The sequence below is a fragment of the Chaetodon auriga genome, chromosome 1 (genome assembly GCF_051107435.1).
Source record: "Chaetodon auriga isolate fChaAug3 chromosome 1, fChaAug3.hap1, whole genome shotgun sequence".
In the NCBI taxonomy this organism is placed as follows: Eukaryota; Metazoa; Chordata; class Actinopteri; order Chaetodontiformes; family Chaetodontidae; genus Chaetodon; species Chaetodon auriga.
The window spans coordinates 20,593,624-20,612,985 of NC_135074.1; the positions used below are offsets into that span (position 1 = coordinate 20,593,624).

Consider the following 19,362-nt stretch of genomic DNA (forward strand, 5'->3'; position numbering starts at 1 on the left):
TTAATTGGTTTAGAAATGTTTTAAGAAAGAAAAGTCAAAGATCTCTGATTCCAGCTTCTTCAATGTGGATTTTTTTTTTTTTTTTTTACTCCTCTGTAAACTGAATATCTGTGGGATGTGGACAAAACAAGAAACTGATTGTTATTTTTCCCCATTTTCTGACGTTTTATGGACCAAACAATTAATCGATCAATTGAGAAGATAATTAGTTTCAGCTTTAATTAGAGAAACCCAATAAGCCTACGGGATGTTCCTACAGAGGAAAACAGTCTACTAAACTGAGGATTCATCAAAGAATGTCACAAAAAGTGGGATTTTCGTGCACGTGAAAATTTCGAAATCTGAATTTGAGCATTGCTTAGAAGTAGCAGTCCTATGATATTCAAATAACTGCAGTGACGAGACAGACATGGCCTTTAAAACTATTCAGTTATTGAGAAGTCTGTGGCGAGCTGATCTGCGGTCTTCTCTATATGAGAATGAGGCTGATTTTTCGTCGCAGGGTGCTCAACCTCTCCACTGTCCGCACAGCTGATCAGGTGGCCTTTCTTAAATGGCTGCAGGAGGTCTTTACAAATAACTCACTCACTGAAGAAAACAGAGTGATGGAGGCTACCCTCGTCTCATCTCACAAACATTATTCGTAGAATACGCACAATCTGAATCTTGAGATACTGGCAGTCGGTGCAAATTGTGTTTCTCAAACCAAATCTGCTGGAAAAACAGAGAAGCAAAATTGACGATAGAAGTCCTGAATAGTTTAGGTGATGTGGTCTCATAAGCCTGCACGCAAACACACACAATCTTGCTGTAACATAGTTATAATACTAATATATTCAGAGTCCACCTTTATTTATGTAGATCGTACATAATAATATTTTCCATCCAAAAAATCACGAGAATGTCCAAACAAGTGGCCTCGTTGGATCTTTAAACGCGTGTCATGACAGATTAAGATCTGTCGGGTTGAGATCTTTCTTGCTGAAATGAATAATTAACATGCAAGTGACTCTAAATTCCCTTTCAAGTGATAATTAAGATAATAAAAAGCTCTTATAAACTAACTCACTTTCATTCATAAGCCACGGGGTTGGCTGTAGGAGCACAATCGGCTGAGTATGGATGATTTGCCCTTGATGAACCATCGCGAATGAAGCGTAAAATTGTGCCCTCTCCGCCCCAGTGCCATCACTCATGGGCTATATTCATATCCAAATTGCATTAATGTCATGTGTTAAAGCCCCCCCTCCTCTCGCCCATTTTTGCAAACTTTTTTTCTTTTTTTCCCAGCTAATAAGCGACCTAACTCGTTCATGTCATCAGCATTTCACTTGGAGAGATCTTGAAGCCAGGAGATCTGGGTCCTCGGAGAAGACGGGTTAGTGTAACTCTCCCCAAACCTGAGGGGGAGTTTGGAGTGTTTGGTCAACGACAGTGGTTCCTGGAAAAGATCTGAATCGTTTTATAACCAAAGCCAGCTGCGGTTTGGTGTGTGCTGCAGTCTCTGCGTACATTTGTGTGTGTATGTTCATCTGTATGAGGTAAAGGGAGAGGAGGGGGTGTCTGCGCTTCCTTTTCCGAGAGAGAGAGAGAGAGAGAGAGAGAGAGAGAGAGAGAGAGAGAGAGAGAGAGAGAGCGAAAAAAGTTTCGTCTTTTTCTCCCCTTGACTCTTTTTTAGGCATGAACGCCGAGACCTGCGTTTCATACAGCGATATGACATCCATGGATTCATATTATAGCCCCTCTGTAGCGCAAGGTAGGGATCACCAGACGGACCACTTTAGGACATTCCCAGCCGCTGACACCAAATACAGCCCCACTGCCTTCCTGCCCAACAAAGGTCAGGCTTACGGAGAAAAGTCCCGGAGCCCCTTCCAGCAGGAGTGCCAGTCATTGGATGCCGCCGCAGCTGGGCAAGGCACTTTCAACAAATACCACCTCTTCATGCAGAGGTCCTCTTGCAAAACACCCCCCGAGGAGGGCAAACTGCACCAAGAGAGCGGACACAACGGAGCGCTCATCCCCTGTTATGGTGAGTGGAAAAAAAAAAAGCTTGAAGGTGATTGAGTTACAGGTGTCCACTTGCCAAGGTGAGGCCAGCGCAGAGCGGAATCTCTGAAGCTGTTTCAGGAGATGAATTATCAGGAAAATATCAGCAGGCACATGTGATAAGAATGTTTTATCTGAGAGGTTGTGTGTTTGATGATATCATCTACCTGTGCAGATCATTTCTAACATGTCAGTCATCGCTCGTGCTCCGCTGGTTCTCACAAAATCCGCTGATACAGCCAAAGTGGTTTGGAAGCGTCGATCGCAATTAACGGCACAGATGTGTAAACGGGCCACCGTGGTTCAGATCTGTGACACGTCGCGCCGTGACTGATCCTGAATTGTCTCTTTACTGTCTGATAGCATCAAGTTCAAACTTATTTCAACCGGTTCGGTGCTTTTAAAATAATCCATTGTTTTGCTTTCTTCTCCATGTAAGACGGGAAACTGCGCATTCGTGCGTAAAAAGCACCAGCAAGCTTTTCTCTGCAGCGGCAGCAGGGCGCAGGACATCAGCTAGTAGTGGCACGGCCCTGCAGTTGTGTGCGTAACACAGTTAAGAAGAGGCATAATCTTCCCGACTATCAAATTGTCCCTTTGGCCATCAGAATTAAATTAGGGCGCATTTAATGCGATAATCTGCATTACAATCCTTAATATTGGAGCTGAGTCGGACAATTGAATTAACAGGTTTTCAGATGGCACAAATAGTGAGCTCCAAACTGATAATATTTTCATTTCATTGCTCTGCCTGATTGGCTCCAATTAGATTTAATTGCGTGGGGACGCTGTTGTAATGGGTGAATGATGAGGGTGTAAATAAAACTTTGACCCTCGTTAGACAGGCGGCCTCTTTGAAGCAGCATTAATCCGTGGTATTTTTTTCTCGCCTGAAAACCTTTTTTTTTTTTTTTTTTTAACCTCAGCTTGAAACATACACGATACCACAACGAAGAGCGGGGGATGCGAAAAGAGGCGTAAAATGCTTTTGGTGAATTAAACGGTGGAGGAACTCTCTGCGTGCTCAGAGAGGAGAACACACACACACACACACACACACACACACACACACACACACACACGGAGAGAGGATAATATTTGATATGATTTCAATATCATGATAGTACGTCCTCTGTATTTTAATCCAGATTCAGGGGTTCAGATTTGGGCCCCAACTTGAAAAAAAAAGAAAGCGACAGAAATCAGGAGACAAGCGCACAAACAAACAAAAAATGGGTTTTCAGAATTACTCGAGCTGCGGTGTAAATGCTGAGGAGATAAATGCCTCATCATCATCATCATCATCATTTCTCTGGTATCTTTCTGAGCTCAAAGATCAAACAAGGATCCATTTCCATTAAATTCATTTGTGCGTCTTCAGTCAAAATCTTTTCTTTTGTTGGCCGAGTTGGAAACAGACGGTCTGAACACTGAACTTTTGAGGTTCCGAGCACAATAGAGGCATTCTGCTCTTGAATAAAGTCACAAAGCCCGAGGGCTCTCTCTGTCTGTCTCTCCACTACCTCTCTTTGCATATAAAATGTGTTCAATTTGTTGTGGATAGCTCAAACATCTGAATATAATCTGCTCAGGACCATTGATGTAAACGGGTGAATCAAAGAAGTCTGTTCAAAATAAGATCAGATTTTAGAAAGAGATTTAAAACACATCTAAAAATGGTATATGTAACCCCCCACAGAAAGCGAGATGATATTGCAATAATAATAATAATAATAATAATAATAATAATAATGGAGGGTCAGTATCTTTTAGTCGTCGCTTTTACGCATGAAGCCATCGCTGTTTGCTCTTTGCTCGCCTGTCCGTCAGTATTACACCGAAACGTTTAGTGGAAGCAGTTAAAGGATGTTTTGACAGTTTCTGGAAATCGGCCTGCAGAAAAAATACTTTTACAGCTCCAAATTGTCAAGAAGAGAGATCAAGCTTTTCAAAAAGCGCATACCGGTCTTTTATAATCGCTGTTATGTTTTTTTTATTACCTATTAACCTTAAAATAGATCCGGTAAATCCAGATGAAATGAACTTTTTATATGATGTGGTGAATAAATCGCGGTTATTAGGCTGCGAGTAAATGAATTGTATGAAAATTTGGTCCAAACTATGAAGACAGAACGAATTATTTTTTATTTAAAAAAAAAAAAAAAAAATCCCTCCAATTCCTGCAGTGCATTTATTCAGTTTGACGCTCGGCCTGGTTGCGCACGAAGGGTTGAGTTAGCGAAATTGAAACTGAATCAAAAAATTTGACCTTACATACACATTTGTTTTCATTTTATTCAGCCTTTTAGAGTGAAACATGTCGGTGCAGGTTGTCAGGTTTACTCACACTCTGTTTTTACAGCAAAGAGGCCTGAATATAATGACCGGATTCACAGTGAAGAAGGCAGGAAAAAACATTTCGGTGCAACAGACAAGAAGAGCTCTGGCATTAATGCGACTCAGATGTCAGCGTCTCTGTTTGCTTCCCCTCACAGACAAACCTCCTTTAACTCCCCAGACTCGGATCTGGAGAGATTCTGTTTTTATATCTGAGGAATTTGTGTTTTTATCAGCTCATCTGCGACATATTTTTTAAAGCGCAAATTAATTTCGTATTGATGTGCGAAGAGATTGAGTCTTTAAAAAACACATAGAAATTAGCTGAGAGTGTTTTCCTTGCCGCTCTCCCTGACTGGGTTTTCTAGTTAACCCATCTTTTTACTGACTTCTACTCTGACTGGACACAAATTGAAGGCAGCAGTAAAATATGCTGAACTCACTAGCAGAGGAGAAAAATGATTCCTGATGTGTTTATTGGAAAATGCTGGTGTATTTCACTTCTTGCCTCATTTCTTGTATCAAACCTGTGTTTTACACAATCGCCGGGTCGTTTCAAATCGTCAGAGAGCGCCTTTGTTGTTATAATTTGTGGCTTGATCCGTTCAGTCAAAGGTGATGTGATGACTGGCCTCAGAGCAGCCTGAGGTACAGGCTGCCAACTGTAACTGAGAGGTTTTTTGGCCGATAGAAAACAGCATGTCTGTCTAATAAACATTTACATACATTAGAGTCACTACAAACACTTTGATAATCATGTTGTTGCATGAAATCAACAAGGCAGCTCTGACAGTTTGACTGAGACTGAGGGAAAATGAGTGAGAAGAGAAGACACACTGTTTGCAGGCTGCTTTACAGCAACAGGCCAGGAGATATCAAAATGACAAACTAAAAAAAGAAACAGTGCTGGAAGAAGTGTTCAGACCCTTTCCTTTAAAACAGCAATAAAACAATGAAAAAGTACTTTATCACAAGTAAAAGTCCTCAATTTAACATTTTTACACGACTAAAAGTAGAGCGACGTTATCAGCAAAATGTGCTTAATGTATCAAAAGTAAGAGTAGTCATTATATTGTGTTAGTACATATATTTTCATTAAACATATTTTATAAGGTGATCATATGTTTTGGATGTAAAATCTTAATCTGCATAGTGACTGTTAACAACAGCCGTCAGATAAACGTAGTGAAGTAAAAAGTGCAGTTTAGCTCTTAAATGTCGAAGATTAAAGTCACATAAAATGAAAATCCTCAGGTAAAGTAAATCCCCCAAAATCATACTAAAGTTAAACACGTGTTTGAGTGTGCGGAAAATCATGCAGGCCACCAAACAACGAAAAATGTATAAACTGATTCATTCACCGTACCAGTATAAAAATGGTCAAAACTGGAAGGGGACTTGTTGATTGGGAAAAACGGGGCCCTGAGGTTGATTCAATCAGACACCTCACGGTCTCAAAGCAGCCACCTACACGTCTTTGTGATCCTCCAGAGACGACACACCTCCTCTTTTGATGTGCCCGTGTCCTCTCTCAGTGTCTGAGGGAGCTGACCTTTAGCTCGGCCTTCCTGCCCTCGTCTGTTTGGAGGGCAGGGCGAGCTTCCCTGCACGCACGCTGCAGAGAAAATCCATTCGAAACCCCTCATCTGCAGGCCGAGCGCTGTGCAACATTTGGAATCCAGTTTTACACTGTGAACATTTAACTACAGCAGTAAGACAAAGGAAGTGACTTTGTTGTTGCATGGGTGTTGAATTGTAGACTTAATTATAGTGGGATTGAGCCTTTCATCACTTTTTTTGTCTTTTACAGTGACTGATTTTTCAGTGTAATGATATCTTAGCACAAAGAACACACTGCTGGTGTAATTTGAAGACATAAAAGGCTGCAGTTTATTCCAGCTTAAACCATAATTTATCTTTTGGGCAAGGCGAGAATTCGATCCTGCTGCCCTGCAAGTGTAAATGCTTCATTCCCCGCAGAAGCAGTTTAGGGACCGACGTTCAAGGTGTGATCGCACCGGCTTGTGAGATTTTGTCACCGCCATCTCCTGCCTTTGTGCTCCTTCACCATCTTTAACCCGGCACAACCATTTCAGCCTCTCGTAATGGCCGTCTGTGCTGATTGGTTCGAGCAGGGAGTAATGGGAACCAGCCATGCAGCCCAGACAAGTGAGGCACACTTCAGCGAGTCAATGACATGAGTGGAGGTGACAAGGACTCAGGATCATTTTACCATTTAGCTTAAAGCTTGGCAGGGCAATTTACATTAGGCCCGCTTTGCCTGGCCGAGTGAGAGCAGCGGGGCAGCGAGGCTCATGCAGTCCAGGGCTTCCTTTGGTCTCTTTGTCACCGCGTCATGTAAACTGAACACTGAGACGGAGAGCAAGCATGGGGGACCGCATCGAGGCTGCACACCCCCAGATTCTGTTTTAACCTGGTTCGTGTGGGATGAGTAAGGTGACCTTTTCACCGCTCGCGCTTCACTTTAATTGATGCGATTTAAATACTTATTTCACATTTTCCTGGAAGGCTGAGTCATTTGCTGTATATTCTAAACCGTAATGGCCGACTTTGAAAAACTGTCATTGTATCACCTCCTTGTGCACAGTCATGTGGCCTCACTGATGTGCCAAAAACCAGCATTTCTAAGATACTAAGCAGTCTCTGGGTTTCAGGAGATAAAAATTTTAATTACGAAGGCGACTGGTTTTAGAAACTGTCACGGCTTAGTGCTTGCTCGACCACTTAAATCAAGATATTAATACTGCATATATTTCAACCAAAGATGCTCATAAATACAGTGAAAATGGATTACAGAAACACAGTTTCCAGCAGATGTTTCATTTTCTGATACTTTTAAATCATTATGTGATACTGAGTTTTTAATATGCAGTTGGAGTGCACCACTAGGCCTATGAAAAGACTTTAATACATTATGTTCTGGCAGTAATTGTTTGCTTGTCTTAAAACGTTACTTCTGTATTTCCGTGGTGGGCAGATAGGCCTTAAGCCAGTGATCATTTCATGGAGATTTGCTCGGTGACTGAACAGTTGTATTTCTGCCGTTCGACGATCCTTATCCACACTTATGAACCTAAAAGACGGAGACTTGTGGTTCCAAAACCTACACATTGTTAGCACTGCTGTCTCTCGTGTTTTTTGGAGGATGGCTCTGGAAATCTTTGGTTGCGCTTTGTGCTGTCAAACTGCCGTATGAATATTCAGATTTTCAGAATCCTCAGCAGGAAGATGTGACCGTGCATTTTGTGCAGCCAGTTTCCCGGCAAAGTATTTTTCATTTTATGTGCGTGCACACAAAAATGTACTCTAGCAAGTTTTTTCCCACTCGGATGGAATGTTCTCTTTCGATCAGACAACAAAAACATAAGATGAAGGAAATTCTGTTTTGCTCCAACGTCTGAGAGAAACATTTGGAAGAGAGCTGGAGGGAGGGCGACGCAGAGGGGGAGAGCGCGAGGAAGACAAAGAGTGCGTGAGAGGTGATTTATCAGTCTTAGGCTTTATGGATTTGTTTTTTTCACAGTCTGTGAATTTTGCACAGCCTGCTGAGATGGATCATTGCTCTGCTCAGTCAGCAGAGTTGAATTTCAAAGTCACTGGCTACCTATCACATGGTCACAAAAGAAAAGTTTTTGTTGAGAAAAAAAAAAAACTTAATGTGCTGATGTTTGCTGAGGTTCTGTCTGTGAGACACATCGACTGTTTCTGCAGCTTTACATGAAAATGCATTGAGTCTACGGGCGGTGTGTGTGTGCGTGTGTGTGTGTGTGTGTGTGTGTGCATGCATGCATGTGTGTTTATTGTCCCAAAATGTTTTGATGAATGCACCTGACACCATACCGAGCAAGCACAGTGTCAAGCTATTCATAGTCCTGTTATTTGTACTACCAAAAGAGACGAGGTTAGATTTCCAGAACAGAAGGTCAGACAAACTTTGACTGCATCTTCAGCAGTGGTGGAAGAAGCATTCAGATATGCTTTACTTAAAGCGGCTATTATAGCTATTTTTTTAAGAAGAGTGTATCATTGACAATGTGAGGGACTGAACCTGCATCTGCATCAGCTTTACTGAGCTTTATAGTGAGTTTTGGCTCATACTACTGGTTTGTTTCACTCTCAATGATCTCATAGTTTCTCTACCAGCACCAAACAGCAGACATAATTAGCAGGTGAGCACAGTCGAGCATTTAGCCGCCTAGAACCAAATATTTCACCCAGGAGCTGGTGGAGACCAAAAATAGAGCTAAAAGAGGATGAATATTGCATTTACATTCATCAGGTATCCGTGGAATATAATGTTACTCAGTAACTGCTGGATGTGTAATAAACAGCTGTTTGCGGACAAGTTCATTATATCAACTTAATGATATGTCAGTGTTGCATTCACAGTCTGTTCCCACTGCCCTCAAGTGGCCAAAAAAATCAGTGATTGCAGGTTTAAGTAAAAGCAGTAATGCCACAATATAAAAAAGACTCACTACAAGTCCTGCATTCTAAAGCTTAAAGTACAAAAGTATTATCAACAAGCGTACTTAAAATATCCAGAGTAAATTATTTATGCATCAGAATGGACCCTGTCCGTGTTACAATATTAAACATTATTTTAGTGGATAATTTCTTATCATCATCATTCATTAGTTTTATATGTCAAATTTGTAAAGTAACTCATAACTATAGCTGTCACATAAATATAGTGGATTACAAAAAAAGTACAATAATTCCCTCTGAGGGGTTGTGGAGTTGAAATATAATGTAGCTCTGAAGTACAAGTACTTCAAAATTGTGCTTACGTACAGTAAATTTAGTGGTAAAACCAAAGAGCATCATAAATAACGTCACATATTACGTGTATGATACCGTTCTTACCTTGGCTTGATTGTCCAGCTCACACAGCGTCAGGCTTCGGTGTCTCAGCATCTCTGCAGCCAAGCAAAACTTAAGAGTGATCCTCTGTTCACAGCTCCATGTTACATCCCAATCCATATTTTAAGTCAGTAAAACAAACCTGCGAAAACACATATAAATAAATACCTTCCTCGCACGTTTCCTGTCCTCTGTTCTCTGCATTTAGTTTGACAAAGTGTTCTACTTCGTCTTTCCTTTTCTCTCTTTCTCCCCTCTGTTTCCATTTCCCTCGATTTCGGATATTTCTTTTTCAGTTCGAGCAACATGTTGTTAATCTCTCTCAGTCGCCGCGTGGAGTGTAATTTATAGTGTTTCCTCTTAACACCGTGAGCTGACCCCAGTCATCCCAGTCAATAAAGAGGGAGGGAAGGTGCCCTGTCGCTTTACAGCCAGTTAAATCACACTTTGATGTTGCCCCCTCATTTTCAACCGTGAATTAATAGCTGTCCACGCTGAATGTCTGACCCACAAGAATGCCATGTTGGCACTAATATCCACACGGGAAGTGCTTCACAATATCAAAAATGAGGCACGGTGGAAGCTTAAATCCTGGCATACTATGTCGCATACTATGCAAACTGTGTCGTGCTGCGTTGAACTGCACATCCCTGCTCAGCTTGTTCTGAAGCACTTTCTTTCTGCGTTTTTAATTCCTGCAGAGGTTCCTCTGAGCTCAGCACACGGAGCTGCAGACTCTCCTCTCCTCTCTGTTCACAGTAAACGGAGCAGATGCTGACTGCTGGATCGACGGCAGTGAAAATAGAACATTCTGTGGTTGCAACTCAAAACATTTTGCATGGCGTACTCATCTGAAAGGGGTGGATTATTGTGGGGACGTAGTTGTGTTAAAACACGCAGAAGTGCAGGTGTAAGCTGAAATTGTCTTTTGTGTGACGAGGGGAAAAGCTAACTGAACATTGAGCTTGTTTTTCACAGTCACCCCTTTCCAGCCGCTTTCCACAGACACTGCGCGCTGACGTGCTCGCAATAAGACTTTCTTATGTTCTTCGTACATATGGCGTTCCCTGCAGGAGGGCCCACTGCTGCTCACCTTGGACAGCGTCGGCGAGCCTCACAGCTACAGCAGATCGCATGGATAACAAGCAGGAGACTGTCACAATATCCCGCTCCTGCCAGAAAAACATCAATGACATGCGATATAAACAATGGCCTTTGATCAGCGAGAGGCCTCGTGATTTCAAACAGCCTGACAGCTCTTCCTTTGTGGGGACTGTGGATGCACGCCAGGGAAATATGATGAAATAACTAGAGAGTATTTACGCTCAGATAAAATACATTTGCTCCCTTCAAACCTAACAGGATATGTTAGTCATGGACAGCGAGGCGATGTTGCAGGCGTTAGACCCCCAGCAAGCTGCCTGCCACCGAAACACGGCCCCTCAGCCCGAGTCCATTTCAAGCACGGTAGGTCAAACATCTGAGGAGCCAGCAGAGCCCAGTGAATCTTGCAGGGCTGAAATGCATCTGGTCCGATACATGTTTCTTCAGTCCCATACAGTGCAGATCGTATAGCGTGGCAGGTTTTATTATCTTCTTGTGAGGCTGAATGAAAGGAAATCATTACAGCCTCTTTATCTGACGATGTTCATGTACATGCACAGCTCTCCTCTGCAAGGCTGTGGGTCATTAATAGTCCTGGGAATCAAACCTCAAAACTATTTTGGTACCCACTGAAATGTGCTTGTATCAAAAACGGTCAAATACTGACAGTTGGCATCAATTGCTCTCTAAATTTTTATAAAGTGTTTTTTCTTATCAGTACTTAAAATCTGGTGTTGGTGCTGGTATCAAAATCATTCAGAAACATCCAGCTCCAACCAGAAGCAATTTAATTATTAATTATTACCTATTTTACAATGAAGAAAATTCTGTTTCAACATCGAATGTAAAACAAAACACAAAACAAACCTGCAAAGCACAAGTTGGAGCTTAAATACCTGAATAGAGAAAAATAACATCAGTACAGCAAGTCCATATGACACTGGGTCTCTGCATGCACACCTCAAAAGAACAGAGGGTCAAAGGTCACAGAATAACAACAAAATAGAAACCCCAAATTATTACCATGGACAAACATATACTTACAAATAACAACAAAATGTCACTCTATTCATCGCTGACATGCACACCTCAGATCAGGTTTAAACAATATGTTTGTAGTTTCAGTCCTCATCTAATGGAGAAAGGCCACAACCTTTTCACCTTTTTACACATCCTCGACTTTTAACAGATACGCTTGAACTACAGACTTTTGTGCAGGAGTCTGTGAGAGAGAGAATGATGTGACAACCTACCCGCTCACCTTGCAGCACATTACCCAACATGGCTGCAAGCTGAGGGTCATTGGGTGCGTGTGTGTGTGTGTCTGGGGGTGTGAGAGAGAGAGATCTTCTGTGCTGACTGGGTACCGAGAACTGCACACTTAGCTCACAAGAGCGCACACACCTCCTGGTTCTAACCTGACAAATCGCTGGACGGGCAGATGAGCAGAGACGTCCTCGATCCTGAAAATAACTTCACCTCAGATGGTGTTGAGGAGCAGGAAGGTGCAGCGCTGCGGGTCGCCGCTAGACCGAGCCAGAGAGAGACGGCTCGCAGGCCTCGTCGAGCAGCCTGAAACCAAAACGCTTTCAACTATTACATCCTGAACGAGATGTGTGTATAAAGCGGATAATTCAGTGAAGGGCAGGAGCAGGGTGAAGAGAGCTGCCAGCTTAGACAAGAACACTGGCAGGGACACGGCTGTGGAAATTTATGATCAGAGAGCTGCCTGAGGTTTTACAGTTAAGCTGCAGCCATGAAGAAAGCAAGTGTGTGTGTGTGTGACGGAGGGAGAAAGAGAGAGTACAAAGGGTCTTTCTCTTTTTTTGCATGGCTACTAATGACTCCCAAGCAAATTAGCTGCAACAGTCTTACTGCCAGGTGACTTTGCAGCCACATGATTGGCCTCATCCACGGGCAGGACTGATAAACAGAGTCTGAGTGAAGGAGAGAGTGAGTGTGGGTTTGTGTGTGTGTGTGTGTGCGTGTCGGAGCGGAGGGTGTGGGTGGTTGGGGTGGGTATGCTGTAAAAAAGATGCAACTTTTTGTCAGTCTCAAATTATGGCCAGGGTGTCTCTTTCCACAGCACATCAGAGAATGATCTACGCACTACAACTGGATGCTGTGAGCAGCCAGTGATCCGGGCCATCCTCTACACAGGCACATAAACACACTGACACACACACTCCACCACGCCAAGAGATTTCACAACTGTCGCACAATTTCCTCACAAAGAGCGAGAAATTGCTTTGTTCCACCCTATCAAACCCATGAATTATTGCACTGATCCTACAGATAAATCACAAGTTATGAATAAGCTGCCAGAGGCAAGTGACTGAATATTAGAGCTGAGTAGAAAAGAGGCTCATTAGAAATATTTTTTTTAATCTGTTTGCTTTTTGAGGGTTTAACAAAATGAATAATGTTTGTCCCGGGTGGCCATGATGAAAATGTAACTAATTTATAACAAAAAATCTGTCTGGAAAGGTAAAAAAGGGCAGAGAGAAAGTCCTCTCTCAGCATTTGACTTAAGCATTCACATTTTATGAATTAAAGGCGGTTGTATTCCTCTGCTAAACCTCCATGTCCCAGACGCTTTTTAATGACAAATGTTGCAATATAGATGGAGAGTTTTGCAAAAAAGATGGTTTCAATATTTTGAACGAGAGTTGAGGATCTTTGAAGTCTCAATATTAACAGCTTCCCCTGTGTGTTTAATCTTATTCATCTGGAAAATGTGCACATGACTTAAATTGGTTAAGTCTGCATTGCAGCCTAAATCCTGAAGAATAACAGCAGAATATAATGCATCACATTTACATTTATCCTCTTGTAGTTTTATATGCTGTACAAAGTGACAGATTGTGACTTTTAGCCAAGTTCTAACACTTATTCTTGCTTAACGTAACAATCTTCATACTTAACTTTATTTCAATGTTCATCTTCAGTAAGAATGTAACACACTCGCAAAGGTCTGTTTTCCTTAGAAAATTATAAAAACATCAACCTCTTTTAACAGTCCCCCCTGTGTTTGCAGGTAAAGACAGTTCAGGTCTGACAGATTCTGACTTGGCCCCGGACTCCGACCCACCTGGAATGGACACCAGCTACCTGACCGTGAAGGATCAGGGTGTGAAGGCAGCCTCTGACAGGCCGCCAGGCACAGATTTGTCAAGCCCTCTGGACAAGGGTGATGGCAGCGAAAGCAACAAGGGCAAGAAGAGGCGCAACCGCACCACCTTTACAAGCTACCAGCTGGAAGAGCTGGAGAAGGTTTTCCAGAAGACGCACTATCCAGACGTTTACGCCCGGGAGCAGCTGGCACTGAGGACTGACCTGACTGAAGCCCGTGTGCAGGTAATGCAGGAGGCTCGCCAACAGAATCTCACATGCAGCTAAAGAGCAAAACAATAGGAAAACTTCAGCTGATTGACACATAAAAAGAAACACAAATCAACATTATCAGCGTCCCAATAACAGGCAGAGGTTCGTTTAAAAAGTTACAGTTGTCTAATCATGGCAGAAACTTCATGCAACAACATGCCTGTTCTGTCAATCAGTAAAAAAAAAAAAAACGGGCTCGTCATCACAGCAGAGCAGGCGATGTTTAAACAACACAACCTCGTGGATCCTTCAACATCTGCAGCTCTGCACAGATAACGTCACTCACAAAACAACATGAGAGATTTATCTGGTAATGTGGGAGTTGAGGGGAGAGAGTTGGGGAGTGGGAGCTAACAGAGGCCAGGGGGCCCATGGGGCTGAGGTTTGAGCTGCCTGGGCCTCATATGTGCAGATTTAGGAGAGCAGACTTTCATCAACATATGAGGAGACATGTTTGACTCTGCTGCTTGTCGGTCGTCTCCGTGGCCTTTTTCTTTGTACCTGCAGCCGGTTGGTTTCCTGAATTTGTGAGTTCAGATCTGCTGGTATTAGTTGAGCCTGAGGCGTACAGCTCATCTCTGACTGAACCCTTCAGGTGACCCTCTGGCCTGATTTACATACAATCAGGTCATGACTGCTGTAATGCAATCCAACATTCCAGCATCGGTGAACAGAGAAAGAGACCTCCACCATTTCTGCACATATGTGGGGTGTGTTTGTGTGTGTGTGTGTGTGTGTGTGTGTGTGTGTGTGCGCGTGCACCGGACTACCAAAGCCCCTGGATTTTCTGTGTTTTTCTTTCATTAACATCCTGTTCAGACAAGAATGTGTCCCTGCTGTGATGTCCGGGGTAGGTGCGAAACCCTTCCCATGAGCTTTGAGCAAGTCAGCGGCTGATATTTCAAGCCATGTCTGAATTTTGAGCAATTTTGAGGTATATGACGTATTCCAGGTTTAGCTAAAATGAATGCAAAGATACATTATCCTTGTTTTTGCTGAGTGACGCACAAGGGGTGAGATAAGAGCTCGATTAAAACCAATCTTTAACACGACGAGCTGGAACGGTGACCAGAAAGGCTTCGCAGTGAAACACAGGAAGTCTGTGTAGCCGCAGGGTTATAACTCAACCCTGAGGCTCTGACGGTATGCTGCTCTGCTCTGCTCTGCAGCTCACACTATCACAGACCTGCCTGCTTCAGATGGATGCAGTTTTACAGCCCTCGGCTCTCCCAGCGGCCCTCTTAAACACTCAACTTAAAAAGATAAAAGACACGAGATGCCTAGTCTGTCAGAGGACAGGGCTCTGTACGCTATTCAGGTCATTCACACGCAAAAGGACTCACAGCTCATGAATTCTGTGTCTGGAGTGGAAAAAATGTTAAGGAAAAAAAAAAAAAACCTAAAAGCCTTAACTTTAAAAATTTACAAGCATTTTTATACTAAAAAATGTCTTAAGTATGTGAGTTTGATTCTGAGGAGGGTGATATTACACCTCACTGTCTGATGGTTCCCACACAACAAAACAAGCGACTTTCAGTTAGAAAAACGTCAGGGTCTGGAGTTGTTTGCTTTTTCAGTCTCAGTCTTTCAAAGGGAGAAAGTAAGTTCAGCTCTGAGTCATATGCACTGCAGATACATGGGAAGGTCAGGGGTCAAAGGTCAGGGTTTCAACAACATCAGATTTCTCAGATTTTGCCGTTCTGTCAGCCCAGAGAGCTCAAAGAGCCGAGATCTCATCGGAGTTCACCAGGCAAACACAGGTGTCCGCATGAGTTCACAGATCCAAACAGTTGATGGAAGAGGGAACAACAGGAAAGCCTGATTGACTGATCAGGACGGAGATGATGGTTCCTTCAAACACGGGGTCAGTCCAGTGTCAAGATAGGCTAAAAAAGGTCAATAATTTTAGAAATACATAAAAACAGCTTTTAAACCAAGAATACTTTCATGCTTGCTTTGTTATAATATACTTTTATTCTAACTGAGGGATTAAATTGGTGATTGATTGATCAGCTGATGAACAGAATGAAAATAAGCTGCTTTTCTGATAATCAGCTAATCATTGAAGTCATTGTACAAACTGTCCTGGTCTCAGCTTCTTGATTGTGAGGATTTGTTGCTTCTATTTGTGATACTAAACAGAACATTATGACGACATCACTTAGACTTTAGGAAATTGTTGCGGCCATTTTTGAATATGTCCAGACATTTTAGACAAATCAATTAATCAACATATCAATTGTCAGTTTAATCAACAATGAAAATAATTGTTATCTTCAGGCCAAGTGACAGTATAATAATATATAGTTGAACTCATGAAGAATGTGGATGAAATGCATAATGCTTGAGCTGTAAGCCAGTCTTGGAAATTACAATAGATCAACACTATTATCAAAAACCTTCCTGCACCAACAGACAGGCTACGTGGTGGAGTCTGAGCATCAACAATTAGCAAAACGAAGACAATCAAATTCAAAGTGCACCACGTAAATCTTTTTGCATCCTGGACTTGCCTTTAACTGACATGGGAAATAAGACATTATGTGGTGGAGGATTTTGCAGAAAATAGAACAAACTTCTATTTAATGAACAACAACAGCGGTCAGAGGTGTTTCCATGATATTATTAGTGCTTTGGGGGTGTTGGAAAACTGAAACCAGGCTCAGCCTTGGATTTCTTTTTACTTTGGTATGGAAGCTGACATGAGTGACAGCAGAGGCGGGTTATCAATCCTCTGAGCCGGTCTCTCACTTCAAAGTGTTTTCAGCCCCATACAGCTCTCCTGCTGGGGCCAGTATGGCATTTCTCTGCTCTTTCTCTCTGGGGCTGTAACATAAATAAAGCCTCATTGAAAGTCCACCAGCTACTTAAGCTGTCATGGTCTTTACCAATTACTGTCACAACGTGGTGTGTGCAACACAAAAATATGTTCTCCCTGTATAATAGCCAACAGACTTGGCACAAAGCAGGCAAACGGCAGATGAGAGCTCTAAATTGGGATGCAGAAATACTGTACAAGCATCTTTTTATGTAAAGTAATCATGAAGCAACTTTTTTTTTTTTTTCTTAGAGGAACGCAGTGATCCAGTAGATCCTGAGTGAGACAGCGCAAAGGAAGATGTATGAAAACATGAAGGAAAGGATTACATCCTCTGGTCTGTGTGCTTCTTTAACTTAGGAGGAGACAGCATCTGAAAGCCAGGAGCTTCAGGCTTCAGGAAATTAAAAAGAAAAATGCAAACAAACCCCAGTTATAATCCCATCTCACTTTTCAATTTCCCATATTGCCTCCTTAGATTTACGACGAAGGGTGCGAGCAAAGAGCAGATACATGAAATAAGAGAAATCATAAGAGAGACAAGACAGACAGACGAGGCTTTCTGTTGTGAAATGTGTGCGATAATCAGTTCGGTCAGGCAGAAACAATCAGATAGTCAAGACTTGTTTAACAAAGCATTAAATTTTGACATTGAGCACGCCTAGTCGAAAGCCCGTCAGAGACGAATCCATTTGGAGGACTTTCACACACTCTGATGGTCATTGAAACACAGTAACGCTTTCAGTAAACAACAGTGTCAGATTTAAATGTCAAAGATGATTACAGCAAACATTAGTCAGGAGAAAAAGTCCTGCTCTTGTCAGACAACAAATAAGCAAAAAGTGAGGAGGACGAGATCTGTTTACATTTTGTTTTGAGGAGCTAAGTGAAGTGAAGGTTGCAGCACCATTTCCCCCGTCCTCATTTTCCTCACATTTCCCAGCGTCTTCGCTCCCTCAGCTCAGCCTACGGACTCACATCTACATCACTTCTGTGCTCTGTAAGAGAAGGCGTTTGCATTTCTGATGAGCTGCAGACCTGAAGGCAGGAATGCATGGGACCATTTTAAAGGGATACTTAGATTTTTATCTGCAGAAACTATTTCCTTGAGATTTGGGGGAAACTTCCTGTTAAAGGGGTTTAGCTGCATGAGTCACTTCACTTCATTTTCCCTTTTAGAAAATAAAAAATAAAAAATTTTAAACCTCACCTTGACTCAAGACCAAGACTGGATAACTTTGCGAGATGAAAGCGAGGATTCCTTGTTCTCACAGACAAAACGATCCAGCCAGTTTTATGACGTTCAGACATTTCGTCTCTGCAGGTGTGGTTCCAGAACCGAAGGGCAAAATGGAGGAAAAGGGAGCGTTTTGGTCAAATGCAGCAGGTCCGAACACATTTCTCGACGGCTTACGAGCTGCCTCTTCTGACGCGTCCTGAGAACTACGCACAGGTACAGAATGAACGCATTTTTCAGCCCATTAACTCCAAATCTCATGTATGTTTCTAGACCCAGATGTGACTGTTTTTACACTTTTACTTTGATTCCTGCCTGCCGGGTTTCAGCTCTACTTGTAGCCTGTAAATTTGGTTATGTTAATGGAGTTGTCAGCAATAACAAATACATATGAACCTTTCAAACGAATAGTTTGACATTTTGGGAGATATGCTTATTCTCTGTCTCGCCGAGAGTTAATCGATACCATTGTCATGTTTGCACCCTTAATATGAAGGTGGAGTCAGCAGGCAACTAGCTTAGCTTAGCATTAAGTAAGTAAAAAGGGGGAAACAGCGAGCCTGGCTCTGTGCAGAGGTGAAGACGTCTGTCTACAAGCACCTCAAAGGCTCACTAATTGACACTTAATACATTTTTGTCTAATCCATACAAAAACCAAAGTGTGACCAAATCTGAAACACTTGCTACACATACACGTGCTACCATGTGCAATGTTTTTTGGCAGCTAACTATTCCTGAACGCACCAATATGGAAGGTTTTCAAATCCCTTTCTGGCCATAATTGCATTACATAAGGCCAAGCAAATGCTCACCGTCATGAATTGCCTTTCTGAAGCAAGATTCAAGGCAAATTTGTGATCCTTGTGTGCTGAAACCGAATTGGAAACTGATGGCCTGAGAGCCAGGAAATCTATCTAAGGATCTTGCCAGCAGTAATTTAGTGTATACAAGTTGATGGACTTAACAGCCAGTCAGTGTTTTAGTTTCTGTCAGGAGGCATGAGACAATTAAAGAGCTCAGAAAAGAGGGTTATATAATGAGAGAAGCCAGTGGGGTAAATATTAGAGTCCTTTACACTGTTAATTTCCTGTCAATGTTTCAGATTCAGAACCCTTCCTGGATCGGTGGCAGCAGCGCAGCATCTCCTGTGCCGGGCTGCGTCGTGCCCTGCGACACTGTGACTCCCTGCATGACGCCTCACCCACACTCTGCCAGCGGGGTGTCTGATTTTCTGGGCGTGCCAAGCCCCGGAGGTCACATGGGACAGGCTCACATGGGCAGCCTGTTTGGAGGATCTCCCGGCATGCCCACAGGCATCAACACGTACGATCTCAACATGGACCCTGACCGCAAGTCCTCCAGTATCGCCGCTTTGCGCATGAAGGCCAAAGAGCACAGTGCAGCCATTTCTTGGGCCACATGATGTGTTGATTTACCTGCTGGATGGGGGACCTTGTCAACCCCTGAAGAGTCTACGCAAACCCAGCATGGGGTGAGGGGGCACTAGAATCGAAAACTCTAAAGGCAACAGTGACTACCTTCATAAATG

At 42.7% G+C, this 19,362-nt stretch overlaps 1 protein-coding gene across 1 annotated transcript; it reads left to right on the forward strand.

The window, feature by feature from the left end:
* The first annotated feature begins 1,680 nt into the window (after positions 1-1,680).
* alx4a (ALX homeobox 4a) lies at positions 1,681-19,236 on the forward strand. The gene is made up of 4 exons (XM_076739249.1): positions 1,681-2,032; positions 13,412-13,731; positions 17,901-18,029; positions 18,916-19,236. Exons 1-4 carry the CDS (start codon positions 1,681-1,683, stop codon positions 19,234-19,236), a joined length of 1,122 nt encoding a protein of 373 aa, XP_076595364.1.
* The last annotated feature ends 126 nt before the right edge of the window (positions 19,237-19,362 follow it).